The 17,102-nt window shown below is 37.4% G+C and overlaps 1 protein-coding gene across 1 annotated transcript in view; it reads right to left on the reverse strand.

Annotated features, from left to right (window-relative positions):
* The window catches only part of LOC124367428 (trafficking protein particle complex subunit 11-like), a 66,601-nt gene that overhangs the window by 40,847 nt on the left and 8,652 nt on the right, over nt 1–17,102 (reverse strand). The window contains exons 3-6 of the mRNA XM_046824236.1: nt 15,969–16,138; nt 13,734–13,919; nt 5,062–5,235; nt 803–1,033 (exon numbers count right to left, since the gene is read on the reverse strand). Coding sequence (XP_046680192.1) covers nt 803–1,033; nt 5,062–5,235; nt 13,734–13,919; nt 15,969–16,138 — 761 coding nt within the window. The remainder of the gene's footprint in view (nt 1–802; nt 1,034–5,061; nt 5,236–13,733; nt 13,920–15,968; nt 16,139–17,102) is intronic.

The raw sequence follows: 17,102 nt of genomic DNA on the forward strand, positions 1-17,102 counted from the left end.
GAAGGGGAAGCCAACTCTGAACCAGCCTCTCCAGTCAAAGCAGGCAGAAGGTGGCACACCCTCATGACAAAAGGGGCCATTCCTGTCCCCTTCCCTTTTATTTCCGCCATCTTGTTTTTGTCTGCCGTGACGATTGCCATTGGCTAGTGCCCTCTGGTCAGTCATAGGTTTAATGCATACATATTAAGTGTATGTTTTAGAGTTAGTGAAGTTGTCACACAACATGGTGGTTGTGATTCCTGACTTAGGCGTGTCATAACACTCTGGTACGATTTGTTTATTTTTACCTAGTTTGTATTTATGTATTACGTTAGTTATTTACCTGAAGAAGAGATCAGATTGTAGATCTCGAAATGTAGTGTCACTGATTTCTTGTTTCACTGAACGATGGCAAATGTCCAGAAAAATCCTGTTTCCTTCACACGCCCTCATGTCTAGGCTAGCAAGAACTTTTAACTCTTAGGGAACCCCACCAACTCCAACAGTCATCTCCCACAGTAGACTAGACCTATCCTACACTTGCGCCCCAGAATTTCAACATTTACTGTTAGTGATGTGCCGCTCCTGGACATCCAAAAGGTTGCCCAGATTTAAGTGTCATATCGGTTTTTGCTATGCCCAGTGCGGGTTCAACTGGAAGGTATAAATTGGAGGGTTAAACTGGGAGAGCCAGAAGTGAACCCTCCTAAGGTAACGGTCCCTTTTGAATGTATCTCTAAAAAATTTATCTTGTCCACAATTCACCATGTCCAACATGGAATCGAAAAAATTTGAAAGTCTACGACTAGTTAACTGTACTAACTGTTTAGCGAGCCAAGCGTGGTGCTGGAAGATGAGCTCGGGTGGACCAGATCTGCTACGGAAGTTCTCAATAAAGCTGCGGAACTGGCTGATGGCATCGCGTGGTTGGTTGAGCACAAACAGCAGACGACACACCTTGTAGTTGATGTATCCAGCCACGGTCTTCACCTCTAAACTGTTCGTGTCATTGACCCTTAGCTCTAGTAAGTTACTGTAGGATGTGGAGTAGTGGCTGCGGACAAAATAAGGCATTGATAAAATATACATCAGTCTGACATTGTACTGTATGAAAACATTTACAGTGTAGCAGAACTTAACATTACTCCAGATACAAAGGGAAAATATTATTAACAATACTTATCTTTCAGCTTTGTTTTGGCTTAAAAAGTGTTTGTGTTTTCTAGGCTAACCCACTTGCATGTTTGCTACACACAACAGACCAGTTTGGAAATGGTCAGGATAGTCCTGAGTTCTAAATTACATAATCATTACATGACAACTATATGAAATTTTAATATTTTGGTCTGAACTTATGGTAAATTTGTATAATACAGTGCGACCCCGTTAAGTCAGAATAGCCGGGACCGCGGATGATCCGACATAAAAAAAATACGAGTTAACCGGATAATGTAGAAAAAATAAAGAACAACATGTACAAACAATAATATTTTTTTATTGCGGAAAAACACTTAAAATACACATCACGATAAAGTATATACAGTCTAGTTTTTCTGAAAGAATTTTGTAAATTTGTAATGCGTCAGCCTTGAATGCTGTTTCTGTGCCATGCAGTCACGCAACCTTTTCAGCACGAGAAGCTCGGATGGTGTCTATTTTTATTGCTCAAAGTATAAAAATAACTTGCCCAAATGAGATGCTGTTTCTGCATGACTTGCAACTGATCCTCTCTGTTTGTTATCGGCATCTTTATCACAAAAAGTCACAATACATTTAATTATTGAGTTCTACAAACAGTCTACTGATAAAAAAAACACCCGCCCCACGCTCGGCAGTCTGGGTGGAAGGCAAGAAGCTAATTTTAAATTCTCCTGAACTGATCCAGGTTATCTGGAAGACACAAAGAGGTCCGACTTAACGAGGTTGCACTGTGTTATTAAAATGCACATAAAAGAATGCAAGAAATAAAAATAACCACAAAATGTAGCTTTACAAATTTATTTAAGAAATAACAAAAAATCTTGGTTTGGTTAAATTTTGTAAAACTCAATAAGACTGAATAAACAGTAAATGTGACAGCAAATTTAAAAGAAATCTGTTATTTCAGTTTAAATGTTTTTTTGAATGCATATTCATACCATTTCCTCATCAACATCCACAGCTTTTGTATCTTCCTACAGATTGGTAATCGCACAGACAGCAATACCCTGCCCCACCATGATTAATTTTTCACTCGTTATTTCCCAGTCATTATCAACATTGTCATCCTTTTCTTCTTCTTCTTGATGAATAACTGCCTGATTATTTAGTCATTCAATTTTTAATTGCCAAGTTCATTATCTTTGCATGAAATCATTACACGTCATCTTCTAGAGGATCAAAAGAGTTACAGAGATTACTGTAATGTGGGTGCATGAGGGGGTTTTGAGGCATGAAAAAGAGGATAGGTTGGCGAAAGCTGAAGCCGTCTTGCATGTCATAGGCCCGGAAACGTTTTGTGGTTTGGCTCAATGTCAAATTTAAAACGCTGGGAGAGAGTATTTGTGGTTGTAGGAACTTCTCTCAATTTGAAAAGCCTCCCAGGCCTGAGACAGGCAAAAACTATCATAGACCCCTTAATGACTGACAGCAAAGCTATTCTTGGACTTGGAAGATCGGATTGAATTTTTATTCAGGTAATGGTTTTGGAGAAATATAAAAAATCTTTTTAAAGTTATAGGCCAATAGCAACAATAGCAAACAGAAATATTGACTATACAAAAATATAGAAAACTCCTTGCAGAGGGTTAACCCCACAAAAAACTGGGGATAGTAAAAAACACTTAGAAAATGTTTTGTCCACCCAACCATCAACCAGCACTACTATTCTATCAGGTTTTCTTCTTCTTTTTGTTTTTCAGAACTGGTGGTTGGTCCACTCGCTCCCCCATCTCCTTCTGCTCGGCCTCCCATCCATCCTTTGATCACTGATAAAGTAATAAAAGTTGCTGTCCGGTATTTTGCTGCCTGGTTTGTAGAACATCTGCATCAAGTCCCTACACGTTGAGATGGTCTCTACCGCTTCCGTGTACTGAGACTTCATGTATTCACCTACCTTGTAGGCCTGACTGTGTTATCGCTTTATCTCTGCCTGTGATGGGGAAGAGAGCAGCAGCTGCATTGGGCCAACGAGGATGCAGTCTTCTTCAGTGGACCATCGTGGATGTTGGGCCGTCAGCACAGGAGAAGCAACATGTGTGGGAGAATTTCCACACACCTTTCCTGGGGACTCACGCCGTTCTAGAAGCAGCCGTACAACACTGAACCGGAATCAGAAGTGACGTCTGTGGAACCAAGCCGGTGGATGCATTGCCACTGGAAGGTGGGGTGGGGATATGGAAGATATCAACCTCCCCGGGTTGATCACTTCTCGGCATTGTTGGTTGCCTCTCCTGGTGATGGCCCTGGTGAGCCACACAGCTGCTATAGCGCTTGGAAGTTGATGTACCAGAACTGCAGTCGCAGGATCTGCAGGGCCTCAGCGAGGACAGAATTAGACTATTCTGTAATCTTGTGACTGGATATTTCTTTCTTGACTATCACCCTTATAAGGTGGGTATTTCCAAATCAGTAATATGTTACTTCTGTAAGGAACTAATAGGAACAGCTATACACATAATTTTTATGTATTATTTCAACATTCAAGCAGATATTACTGCACAATGAAATGTTATATAGGTAAAATTTATTGGTGTATTGCAGTTCATTGCGAAAAACAACAGATTGAGAAATAAACGTGTCAAACTGATCAAATTAAGTTATTAATCTCTAGGAAAATATTTTGAAGATAATGGTATCAAAGTTTAGCCAACGAATAGATGATAAAACTACAACAACTTATTACATTTCAACTTGCTTCTAGGGTGACAGGACATTCAGGATGGGTTGGGCTGGTGGTAGGGTCTGCCTCCTGTTGAAATTCTACGAAGAAGGATAGTGGCTATTCAGTCATATCGCCCTGTAAGAAGGAAGGATCGAACTTGAACTTGAAGGATAACTGTGTTAGCCTATTACATCAAATAGAGGGATAGTACTCCCTCAGGTTTAAGCTATCAGTAGTCTTTAAGACTGTGGGAGCTCCAGCCGCTGCACAGTAAACTGATCTATCAATCGACCATTGCACCAATATCTCGACATCTGCAGTTAGTGATGTGGACAGACCTGAATGACAAATCGGTTTTTGCTGTATCTAGTGTAGGTTCAACTGGAAAGAACCCAGGGGCGGTTGTATGGTTGGTAATTAGTATAACCACTCTTGAGTATCCAGATACATGTCTCACTGTAGACTAAGTAAAACCATGTCTTCCCACAATGTTATGAGCATTAAGTTATTTAATAGACTGTCACAAATTGTCACTCACATAAGTTATGTTACATTCAAGAGCGTTATGTATAACTGGCTTCTAGTAAATCCATTTTATGGTGTTAGAGAGTTATTTTATTTTACTTTTAACGAGACAACCATTAAATTTTATCCTTTCTTTTAACTTCAAAATTTAACCATACAATTTTTAACCTTAGATTTTAACTAATATTTTATTTTAACACAAGGTTGTTTAATTGAATTGGTTCTCTTACTTTTATGATATGTTAACAGTCATCAAAATTTTCAGTTTTGACATATAACTTTCGATGAAGTTGTTGTTTATTCTTATATTAGGCTAGATTGAAAGTTGTTATATGACTCTCGCTATTGCATCTCATATTCAATGGCAATAGAGAATGTCCATGTCTGCATACTTGACCTATTTGACGTAAACTTATCCTGTTGGCAACTTTGACTTTGGTGAGATCTTCACTGTATATTGGCTTGTTTTTATTTTTTGTGTATATTTAACATTACGTCTTGAAATATTTTTACACCTGAAGAAAAGGATGGATTCACATTCTTAAAACACAGAGTTCTACTTATGTAACATAATATTAAATGTCCAAAAATGTGTTATCCTTTCAAAGAATCCATCTTCAACAAATAGACTTTAAAGAAAGATAACACGTTTTGTAATGAAAGAAATGCAAACTTCTTATATACGTTATACTGACACATGAGAATTGCGGTTGTCGTGTTTCAATTCGTTGAGGAAGGCCATCTTGTACTGGTGCCGCACAAACAGGTACTGGTGGGTTGTCTTGTTGAGGAACTCTCTGTGAGACTTGACGTGACGTATCTCCTGCTGGTAATAGCCTTGGGCCATCTCATACAACGCATTCTCCAGCCTAGTGTCAGACATACACTAGTTTTATACACTGATTTACCTGGAACACACTAGTGACTAGTGATATTGTCACAAACAGGTACTGGTGGGTTGTCTTGTTGAGGAACTCTCTGTGAGACTTGACGTGACGTATCTCCTGCTGGTAATAGCCTTGGGCCATCTCATACAACGCATTCTCCAGCCTAGTGTCAGACATACACTAGTTTTATACACTGATTTACCTGGAACACACTAGTGACTAGTGATATTGTCACAAACAGGTACTGGTGGGTTGTCTTATTGAGGAACTCTCTGTGAGACTTGACGTGACGTATCTCCTGCTGGTAATAGCCTTGGGCCATCTCATACAACGCATTCTCCAGCCTAGTGTCAGACATACACTAGTTTTATACACTGATTTACCTGGAACACACTAGTGACTAGTGATATTGTCACAAACAGGTACTGGCGGGTTGTCTTGTTGAGGAACTCTCTGTGAGACTTGACGTGACGTATCTCCTGCTGGTAATAGCCTTGGGCCATCTCATACAACGCATTCTCCAGCCTAGTGTCAGACATACACTAGTTTTATACACTGATTTACCTGGAACACACTAGTGACTAGTGATATTGTCACAAACAGGTACTGGTGGGTTGTCTTGTTGAGGAACTCTCTGTGAGACTTGACGTGACGTATCTCCTGCTGGTAATAGCCTTGGGCCATCTCATACAACGCATTCTCCAGCCTAGTGTCAGACATACACTAGTTTTATACACTGATTTACCTGGAACACACTAGTGACTAGTGATATTGTCACAAACAGGTACTGGTGGGTTGTCTTGTTGAGGAACTCTCTGTGAGACTTGACGTGACGTATCTCCTGCTGGTAATAGCCTTGGGCCATCTCATACAACGCATTCTCCAGCCTAGTGTCAGACATACACTAGTTTTATACACTGATTTACCTGGAACACACTAGTGACTAGTGATATTGTCACAAACAGGTACTGGTGGGTTGTCTTGTTGAGGAACTCTCTGTGAGACTTGACGTGACGTATCTCCTGCTGGTAATAGCCTTGGGCCATCTCATACAACGCATTCTCCAGCCTAGTGTCAGACATACACTAGTTTTATACACTGATTTACCTGGAACACACTAGTGACTAGTGATATTGTCACAAACAGGTACTGGTGGGTTGTCTTGTTGAGGAACTCTCTGTGAGACTTGACGTGACGTATCTCCTGCTGGTAATAGCCTTGGGCCATCTCATACAACGCATTCTCCAGCCTAGTGTCAGACATACACTAGTTTTATACACTGATTTACCTGGAACACACTAGTGACTAGTGATATTGTCACAAACAGGTACTGGTGGGTTGTCTTGTTGAGGAACTCTCTGTGAGACTTGACGTGACGTATCTCCTGCTGGTAATAGCCTTGGGCCATCTCATACAACGCATTCTCCAGCCTAGTGTCAGACATACACTAGTTTTATACACTGATTTACCTGGAACACACTAGTGACTAGTGATATTGTCACAAACAGGTACTGGTGGGTTGTCTTATTGAGGAACTCTCTGTGAGACTTGACGTGACGTATCTCCTGCTGGTAATAGCCTTGGGCCATCTCATACAACGCATTCTCCAGCCTAGTGTCAGACATACACTAGTTTTATACACTGATTTACCTGGAACACACTAGTGACTAGTGATATTGTCACAAACAGGTACTGGTGGGTTGTCTTGTTGAGGAACTCTCTGTGAGACTTGACGTGACGTATCTCCTGCTGGTAATAGCCTTGGGCCATCTCATACAACGCATTCTCCAGCCTAGTGTCAGACATACACTAGTTTTATACACTGATTTACCTGGAACACACTAGTGACTAGTGATATTGTCACAAACAGGTACTGGTGGGTTGTCTTATTGAGGAACTCTCTGTGAGACTTGACGTGACGTATCTCCTGCTGGTAATAGCCTTGGGCCATCTCATACAACGCATTCTCCAGCCTAGTGTCAGACATACACTAGTTTTATACACTGATTTACCTGGAACACACTAGTGACTAGTGATATTGTCACAAACAGGTACTGGCGGGTTGTCTTGTTGAGGAACTCTCTGTGAGACTTGACGTGACGTATCTCCTGCTGGTAATAGCCTTGGGCCATCTCATACAACGCATTCTCCAGCCTAGTGTCAGACATACACTAGTTTTATACACTGATTTACCTGGAACACACTAGTGACTAGTGATATTGTCACAAACAGGTACTGGTGGGTTGTCTTATTGAGGAACTCTCTGTGAGACTTGACGTGACGTATCTCCTGCTGGTAATAGCCTTGGGCCATCTCATACAACGCATTCTCCAGCCTAGTGTCAGACATACACTAGTTTTATACACTGATTTACCTGGAACACACTAGTGACTAGTGATATTGTCACAAACAGGTACTGGTGGGTTGTCTTATTGAGGAACTCTCTGTGAGACTTGACGTGACGTATCTCCTGCTGGTAATAGCCTTGGGCCATCTCATACAACGCATTCTCCAGCCTAGTGTCAGACATACACTAGTTTTATACACTGATTTACCTGGAACACACTAGTGACTAGTGATATTGTCACAAACAGGTACTGGTGGGTTGTCTTGTTGAGGAACTGTCTGTGAGACTTGACGTGACGTATCTCCTGCTGGTAATAGCCTTGGGCCATCTCATACAACGCATTCTCCAGCCTATACGAAAAACCACGAGAAAGTGCAGTTGAGGGAGGAGCCTATTTTGCCCGTAACCTTGGAGCGGCCAACGAGAGCTGGGCGACGTTGCCAAACTTGTTCCCAGCTGTAACCACAAGCCGCGCGAGTCCAGCATTCTTAAAATACTTAACCGTTACGCTCGAAAGAAATGCTAGAGCTGTCTTGAATTAATTAACTACGTATTACAAAATGTAATTTTACGGTCATTTAAAAAAAAAGTACATCTCTGTAGCTTATTTCCATGTTGAGTTAAATGGATTGAAATAAATTATTGTATTATATTACTCATATACGAAGATCGTAGGATTAAAATCTTTAGCCGAAATATAAATTAAAAAGAAAAAGAAAAATACCGCAAAAACGTTAATTTCCCGTATTTAACAGTTAGATAATGCCATTATCATTTATATATAATAAGGCATTACATGTGTGCATAGTATAATCATGTTATGTTAAATGGATTTTCAATTTGGTAAGAAAGTTATCAAATACATTTGAAATATATGTTCTTTTCCATAAATATACTTATTCAGTACATAACGATGGGAATTGTTGCCGCAACGGTTTTGTTACGCACTTCGGTTCTCATAAATTTATAACCATTTGAAAGCATTTTTCCTACCTGACTATTAATAGTCTTGAATCTGTGTTATGTAAAATTGTTTTTTATTACAAGTGGGTGATTTAAATATTTAAACTGGTCATAGTTGAAAAATCATACAGCACAAGTATTTTTATAATATGAATGCACTTTCTTATAAAATTCTAAAGTAACGGTTTTCTATAACATCCAATGAAATTTGAACACAGTACATAATAGATGATTCAGACGAGTGAAAATGTGGAGGAAACGGGTGAAATGCCTGTAAACAAAAGCCGCACCAGCCAGCAGTGGTGGTAATACCAGACGGATGAGTCATACTATTTCCAAGAAACAGCCCCTTCCTCCTTCCTGTCTCTGACCGTCAGTCAGTGCCTATTGTCGCTTCATCAGTGGCGGTTGAAAATACTGCATTCTCTTCAATTCCAGTACGCGTATATTATTTTGTGCTGAATTTTACTGTTGATGAACGTTTTCGTGTTTTTAAGTGTTGTTTATTGATAGCTATTATAAGTGTACCGATTATTTTCTGTGTAGTGTCAATTGTAATATACTTGTTATTGTGATTCCTTATTTGGACAAAATGGAGTGTGATGATGTTTGTTCAAGTGCACAGCCATCCGGAAGTAAGAGCGGTAGTGGAAAAACCCTACGTAGTGGAGAACGACGTATTATTTACAACGTTTACAACTTTTTCAAAAAACTGTCGTTGACAAATTTCCGAGAAACTCTAAACTTTAAGCAAAGTGGTAAACTGTGTGCTGAGGCCTGTGGTGTAAGTGAAAGAACCGTTAACAAAATAAGTAAAGAAGCTAAGCTGGCCGAAGAAGATGGACCTTCATCATCAGAAATTAAGTTTTCAACGCCAGGAAAACAAAGAAGTCGAAAATCAAAAATAACAGGCTTTGACGACTTTGAAAAAGATGTTTTGAGACGAACTGTCCTTTCGTACTACGACAGAGGGGAATTTCCCACATCAAAAAGAATCACGCAGGATCTCAAACAAAAACTTGATTACAACGGATCGGTAACTTCAACAAATAGATTATTAAGGCATGTTGGTTTCAGGTATAAGAAAACCAATGATGGTAGAAAGTTTTTATTGGAACGAAATGATATTGTAGCGGCTCGTTTAAAATTTTTGAGAACTATGCAAGAGCTTAGAGAATCTGGTGATAGTAGGCCCATATATTACCTCGATGAAACATGGGTTAATGAAAACCATACTCGAAAATACATATGGCAGGATACGACTGAGTCTGGTGGGCTAAAGGTTCCTCTCGGCAAAGGCAGAAGATTAATAATTTGTCATGTCGGTTCGGCAAAAGATGGGTTTTTGCAAGAATGTAAGTGGGTTTTTCGGTCTAAGACATCATCCAGTTCGGACTATCACGATGAAATGAACGCTGAATCGTTTAGAAAATGGTTTAAAAAATTGCTATGCATTTTGGAAGAAGGCTCGATCATCGTTATGGATAATGCTCCATACCACTCAGTACTCGCCGAGAAAATTCCAAATTCATCGTGGAGAAAGGAAGAGATTCAAAATTGGCTGTCTCGAAAAAACATACAATACTGTATGAAAGAAACGAAACCAGAACTTATAATGAGGGTTCTCCCATATAAAACCCAACAAAAAACTTATGAACTCGACGTATTAGCCAATGAAATGGGACATACAGTTGTCAGGCTCCCTCCTTATCACTGCCAGTACAATCCCATTGAAATGGTATGGGCTCAAGTGAAGGGAGAGGTAGCACGTAATAATAAGACATTTAAAATAACCGACGTTGAGAAACTTGTTCATGATGCTCTGGACAAAGTGACTAAAGAAGACTGGCAATCAAGAGTTCAGCACGCAGAAGCCTTGCAGCAAGCTGATTTTGAAAAGGAATGTATCCGCACAAGTGTTGTAGATCAAATAATTATAAACTTAGCAGACAATTCTGACACGAGTAGCAGTGAGGCAGAAAGTGAAAATGAAGAAGACTCCGAGGTTTTGGCTACGATGTTGCCGCCTGAGAGCGAATAAATAATATACAAGTGCAAAGGTAAGAATATTATTAAGTCAATCATGCTTTTTAACGTATTTCATTTTAAAATAGTAGGCCTAAAAATTATTTAGTGGAAAATTTGATTATTTCATAATTTAAAAATATAATTGTTCGATAATTTTAAAATTGATTATCTTGTTATATTGTTTTAATTATTTTTAATCAAGCAACACGTCATGCAGTGTCCAATATAAGCAACATGTATATTAATTTTGTGTGTGTTTAGTAATCGTTTAAAATCACTGAAAAGTTGTATGGAAATAAGCAAGTACTTTACTCTGACTAACTGACGGGACGATTTGTTTGTTTTAATCGATAGTTAGTTTGTAATAACATTAATAAACTATACAAGTAATTTAAATATAATATAGCAAACTGTCAACGCATTTTAAATATTGTTTTTCAATTATACTGATAAGTTTTAAATGTTCAGTGTCAGTGTTAGTTGTGACAGCGCAGCGGTTTATCAGCCACAATGCGCCAGCCGTGCCGGGCGGCAGCGGCAGTTGTGTGGCAACGTCGCGCAGGCCAGTCCATTCTATTGGTCGCCGCCAACTGCACTCTCTGGCGGTTCCTTGTATAGTGTCAGACATACACTAGTTTTATACACTGATTTACCTGGAACACACTAGTGACTAGTGATATTGTCACAAACAGGTACTGGTGGGTTGTCTTATTGAGGAACTCTCTGTGAGACTTGACGTGACGTATCTCCTGCTGGTAATAGCCTTGGGCCATCTCATACAACGCATTCTCCAGCCTAGTGTCAGACATACACTAGTTTTATACACTGATTTACCTGGAACACACTAGTGACTAGTGATATTGTCACAAACAGGTACTGGCGGGTTGTCTTGTTGAGGAACTCTCTGTGAGACTTGACGTGACGTATCTCCTGCTGGTAATAGCCTTGGGCCATCTCATACAACGCATTCTCCAGCCTAGTGTCAGACATACACTAGTTTTATACACTGATTTACCTGGAACACACTAGTGACTAGTGATATTGTCACAAACAGGTACTGGTGGGTTGTCTTGTTGAGGAACTCTCTGTGAGACTTGACGTGACGTATCTCCTGCTGGTAATAGCCTTGGGCCATCTCATACAACGCATTCTCCAGCCTAGTGTCAGACATACACTAGTTTTATACACTGATTTACCTGGAACACACTAGTGACTAGTGATATTGTCACAAACAGGTACTGGTGGGTTGTCTTGTTGAGGAACTCTCTGTGAGACTTGACGTGACGTATCTCCTGCTGGTAATAGCCTTGGGCCATCTCATACAACGCATTCTCCAGCCTAGTGTCAGACATACACTAGTTTTATACACTGATTTACCTGGAACACACTAGTGACTAGTGATATTGTCATAAACATGTTTATTCAAAAGCACCTAAACTTAGGTGCTATGTTGAAACACATAAAAATGTTAATGTACGTTATAATATGTTCTTCAAACGTCTTTTATAACATTGTTAACTTTTTGTAATTTTTCAAATGTTATTAAACAACCTGAGAGAGTTTGTAAAAATAATCTCAACCTTATTTACGTCACATTGTTTAAGACTTTCTCTACAAAACAATAAATAATTTATACCCATTTCAGTATATATCCTTTGCTATCATGGAAGAAAGCTTAGTTACAAGATACATTTGTTACAAAATATTCAAACAATGACTGTCAGTAACCAACCGTACAATGGTCAAATACTGTCCTCTGTAAAACATCAATATTGTTTAACCTTCTAAATTATGTCTGTCTATTACTCTACATCTTTATACATTTCAATCAGTTTACGTTTGGAGGATTATCCTAAGCATTCAATATCCATGGCACAAAACTTATTAAACAACTGATACCATTACCATGTTTTAACCCTTGAACTGTCGGCATAGTCAAGTCTAACATGTTCATTCATGTTCAGCACACTGTAAGCTTTTTTTTTTAAATTGCCAAAAATATATGCACTGCTAAAATAAAGAATTATTATTTATCTTTATCATCAGGAATTGTAGATTATAGCAGTAATGTGGCAAATATTAAACAATAATCACAAAAATATGTCTACCAGGGACTATTTTAATTTGTACACTGAACTATTAACTTCAAACCTCTTATAGGGATCTTGACCAATATTTTTTTAAATCAAAGATTTATAAAATTACCACAACTTTATAAGGAATCAATATTTGTATTTAATTTTCTGAAAGTAAGAAGTATATATTTAGCAGGAATAGTTTAACAAAAAATGTCATAAACTAAGAAAGTATATGTGAAAAGATTTTGAGATTCTATAGAAAATTGTACAACCAATTAGAAACAATTTTATGTGTAGCTAATAATTTATGCTTTTAGGAAATAGTTTTTTTTCTAATATTAAAGATTTATTTTATATGAAGAATGTAATTGAATATTTTTAAGGGAACCACAACTTAACAAAGATTATAAAAGAAAACATATTTGTGGTAGAATCAATTATTATGGTGCAATAGAAAAAGCAAGAAATTCTTGTTATTGTGTTGATATTGGTGACTTAGTACTTCATCATAATTTTGAAAACCAACCATCCAAACATTGCGTGGTTTTACCTTTCTTGGCTAGTAACATTCCAGCAAATGAGTTGTATTTTGCTTTTTATCATTTATTCTGTTCATTCAAACGTGGATTGGAGCGAAAACCTACTGATTTTTACACATTGGAACCTCCTCTTTCTATTGGTACCTAGACAATGCGTTAGTCATTCATAAAAGTCATGAATTTAGCGATTGAACTTGCAGACTCATGGCATGTAAGCATACCAGATTTCAAAGGTGATCGTAGTTACACATACATGTGGCTGGCTTACGGTTAAAACTGAATATTTATAATTTATTTAACTAGTTGATATTCTTTTGAAATAGAGTAAAAGTATTAAAAATTAACAATATTAACTTTACCATTACTTAGATTATAAGCATCGTATGTTTTTTTATAAAACTGATACCTATTGAAAAGTTTTACCTATATGAATACGATAACAATATTTAAATAATACTATGATTAATACTATTAAGTTTTCCATAACTATATTAATCCCACTTAAATATTGAGTTACATACACACCTCAGTACATAGCCCTGCAGGTGGTCTACATGGGGAAGAACGAAAAGACACTTTGGGTTGATATCGGCAGCAGCACAGAGTGCAGCAGCTCTGTCTACCGCCAGTACATCCTCTCCTGCGACCGCCGGAGCCTTGTGCTGTATCAACACCACTCCGAGTCTGGTGTGTCGACCCTCTAGTGCTGCCCTGTACAGTCAGTTTCAACTGTTGATAGATTGAACAGCTGATAGAGGCGATAAGATGATAGAAGTGTTCATGGACTTTAGCTATGACATAAAGCATTTGACAGTGTTTGCCATACAAGTTTGCTAAATAAGTTGACTATGCTTAGTATTCAAGAGAAGGAACAAGATTGAGTCAAGTAATACATACAAAATAGACAGCAGTATGTGGAAATTGAACACCTAAATCACAAAAATAAATTTACAATTAAATATACCTCAACACTAAAACAAACATTTTTTGGAGGTGCCTCAAGGATGAATATTGGGACCTCTGTTATTTCTATGTTACCTTAAAGATATTCCAGAGTTAGAAAAGTTGTGTCTGTATGCTGATGATGCCACTTTGAGGGTTAGTGCGTCATCTAAGGAGGGAGTCGAAATGTCAGCCTTTCTCAGTTTGTAAAATCTAAATAAGTTTTTGCAAAAAAGAAATTTAATTTTGAATCCACAAAAAAACAGTTTATGTTGAGTTTACTGCAAATAGTGACAGAAATCAAATTAGTCCCAATATAGAAATTGAACAAGGTTCTGTACCGAAAGCTGAAGAGGTCAAATTCTTGGGCCTAACTTTGGACAGTTCCTAAATTGGAATAAACATTCAGATAAGATCGTCTCAAAAATCAATTCTGGTTTATATGCAAGAGCAGAATGCTGGTTTAGATGCATTACGCGTCTTTGTACGAAGACGTAGAATGTCAAAATTGTGTACAGATCAAACACTAAAGTCCATATATTTTTTTGCATATTCATTCGCATATTACATTATAGGTACTTTTTTATATGGATCTACATTGGCAAAACAATTTTGATTCAATTTTAATCATTCAGAAAAAAGCAATCCATATTATTCTAAAATTGCAATGAAATCACTCAGTTAAAACGCATTTTCCTCAATTCGGGATAATGACCGTTGATAGTGCATATACTATAGCACTGTACTGCCAGTCAAAAATTGTGTAAGCAACATTAGTACCTGTGGCGACATTCACAACTATAATACCCAACAAAGAAATAATATGATTAAACGTTGTCATAATTTGCAATTATATTGTAAAAATCCAAAATGTACAGGGTGAGGCAGTATTACTTAAAATTAATGGAAGAGACAAACACTTTTCAAATTAAGCTAAGAAATTACCTAAACAACTTAACATTTATATTCATTCTCTGAATTTTTTGAAATTCAAAATGGATAAAGATTGTATGTATTTATGTTACCATTTATTTTACACTTATCTAAATTATTCACAATTAATATTGTTTATTTTTATTAACTTTTATGGATTTATTAGCATTGATACTATCAACAGTAGCAGAGTGCCCTGTTCGCCACCAAAACATCCCATCCTGCTACCACATGAAAGGATCTCTTACTGATCATCCCCAAATACTTAACTTATTAAGAACAGGACAGATCCTTCTTAAAATCATGTCAACTCTCTTGTGTCATAATTCTTGACAGGTTGGTCATGGTGACTTAAAACTTGGTACTTAGGGCCTTCTTGGTCCAAGGAAGAGCTCATTTGACTTTGGAGTCAAAAGGTCAAAGTTACAATGGCGGAAGAGCTCACTTGACTTTGGAGTCAAAGTTGCAATGGTCTGTGAAAAATGTAGTCATTTGAGTACAAACTTTCATTAAGTTGTATTGGGTCCTTGGTTACTTTATTCCATCCTCTATTTATATTTGACTTAGAATACATATTACAATGATAACGAATGAAGGGAGTCTCAAAGAATGGCTTAGTTCACAGTCCCCGCATGAAAAAGATAATCAGTTCTAATCAATTAATGTAGTATCAAAATTACTGTAAAGTCATATAGCTTTAAGTTGTATATGATACAAAAGAGTCTTAATGTACTAGCAATTTTGTATAACTATTTACAGAAGTAACTTGCCACACAGACCTATCTATACAACATGGAACAATAGATACGTATTTTATTCCACGTTGTCAAACATCCAAATTTAAAAACAGATTAAGTAGTTCTAAGATCCCTGTAGCCCACTCACCTGATGGACTGTACCCTCGAGGTGCATTCTATTTTCTTCTCTGGCCATTCTGGATCGTCCCAGTCCAAGTCGTAGAATATTGCAACAACAGCGGGCACTTCCTTCAGGTGTTTCTTCATCCAGTTACGTTTTAAAATGCCTTTTGGAATGTACCACTCATAAGAGTTGCGCTACAGCAAAACAATAAATTATCATGAGTGGCTTTTCACTCTTATGACATAGGAGAACGTTTAAACTTAATTTAAGCCCTGATGACCTATCAAGTTTTATTGTTCTAGGATTTATAATATTTTTATATAGAATTTTTTAAATATCAATATTACGATAATTCGGTTCTACAGAATCGCTTGTGGAAGATAAGTAATGTATACAAAAGTTATCATATTTCAGTTTTTAATAAAGATTTGGATCTGAAAATTTCCCCCCAGTACTATAGAAGTATACAGTTAACAAAAATGCATCCAATTAAATAGCCAAAGTTTAAAAAAAATCGTATGACATGGCATTATTATGATTTTTTAAACTAAAACAAAGGTTTAGGAACAATGCTTGTAACTTTTTTTCTCCAAATAGCTGGGAAGCTGGTAAAGGTATCAAATAAAACCTAAGAAACTTAACCTTTTTTTATTGATATAAAAAGCAAAGCGGCTTTTCTATGTGTTCAGTCTTGAACAATAACATCATTAATACGGACGGCTTAATTAATATTAGGGTTTAAATGATACTTGTTTAGCTTATATGTACATGTTTTCAATACATACTTTTTAAGCAATAACGCCTTTAAGGTGTAATATTCCATCTAATATCTAGCTTCTATGTACTTACTCCACCTAGAGAAACGTAATTCTGTCAATTGGACATCATTTTCAGAAAAATAGTATAGCGGATTAAATATTATCCAAGGGCATAAAACAACAGTCTTCTCTCGGTGGCGAAAAGAACAACACTGCTGGTTCAGGGGGGGTGAAGGAAGAGAAGTTCGACATCTTCTTCGTCACAGATATTTTTGACAGGTGCAAAATACCAACTGCCATCATAAACCGCAGCTACAAATTGGTTTTGTTGAGGACGAATGTTTTTCCACTTTGGGGCATCTTCACTAAATGAAAAAATCAAAGAAGGCTTTTCAGAATC

This window comes from Homalodisca vitripennis, chromosome 8 (genome assembly GCF_021130785.1).
Source record: "Homalodisca vitripennis isolate AUS2020 chromosome 8, UT_GWSS_2.1, whole genome shotgun sequence".
Classification (NCBI taxonomy): Eukaryota; Metazoa; Arthropoda; class Insecta; order Hemiptera; family Cicadellidae; genus Homalodisca; species Homalodisca vitripennis.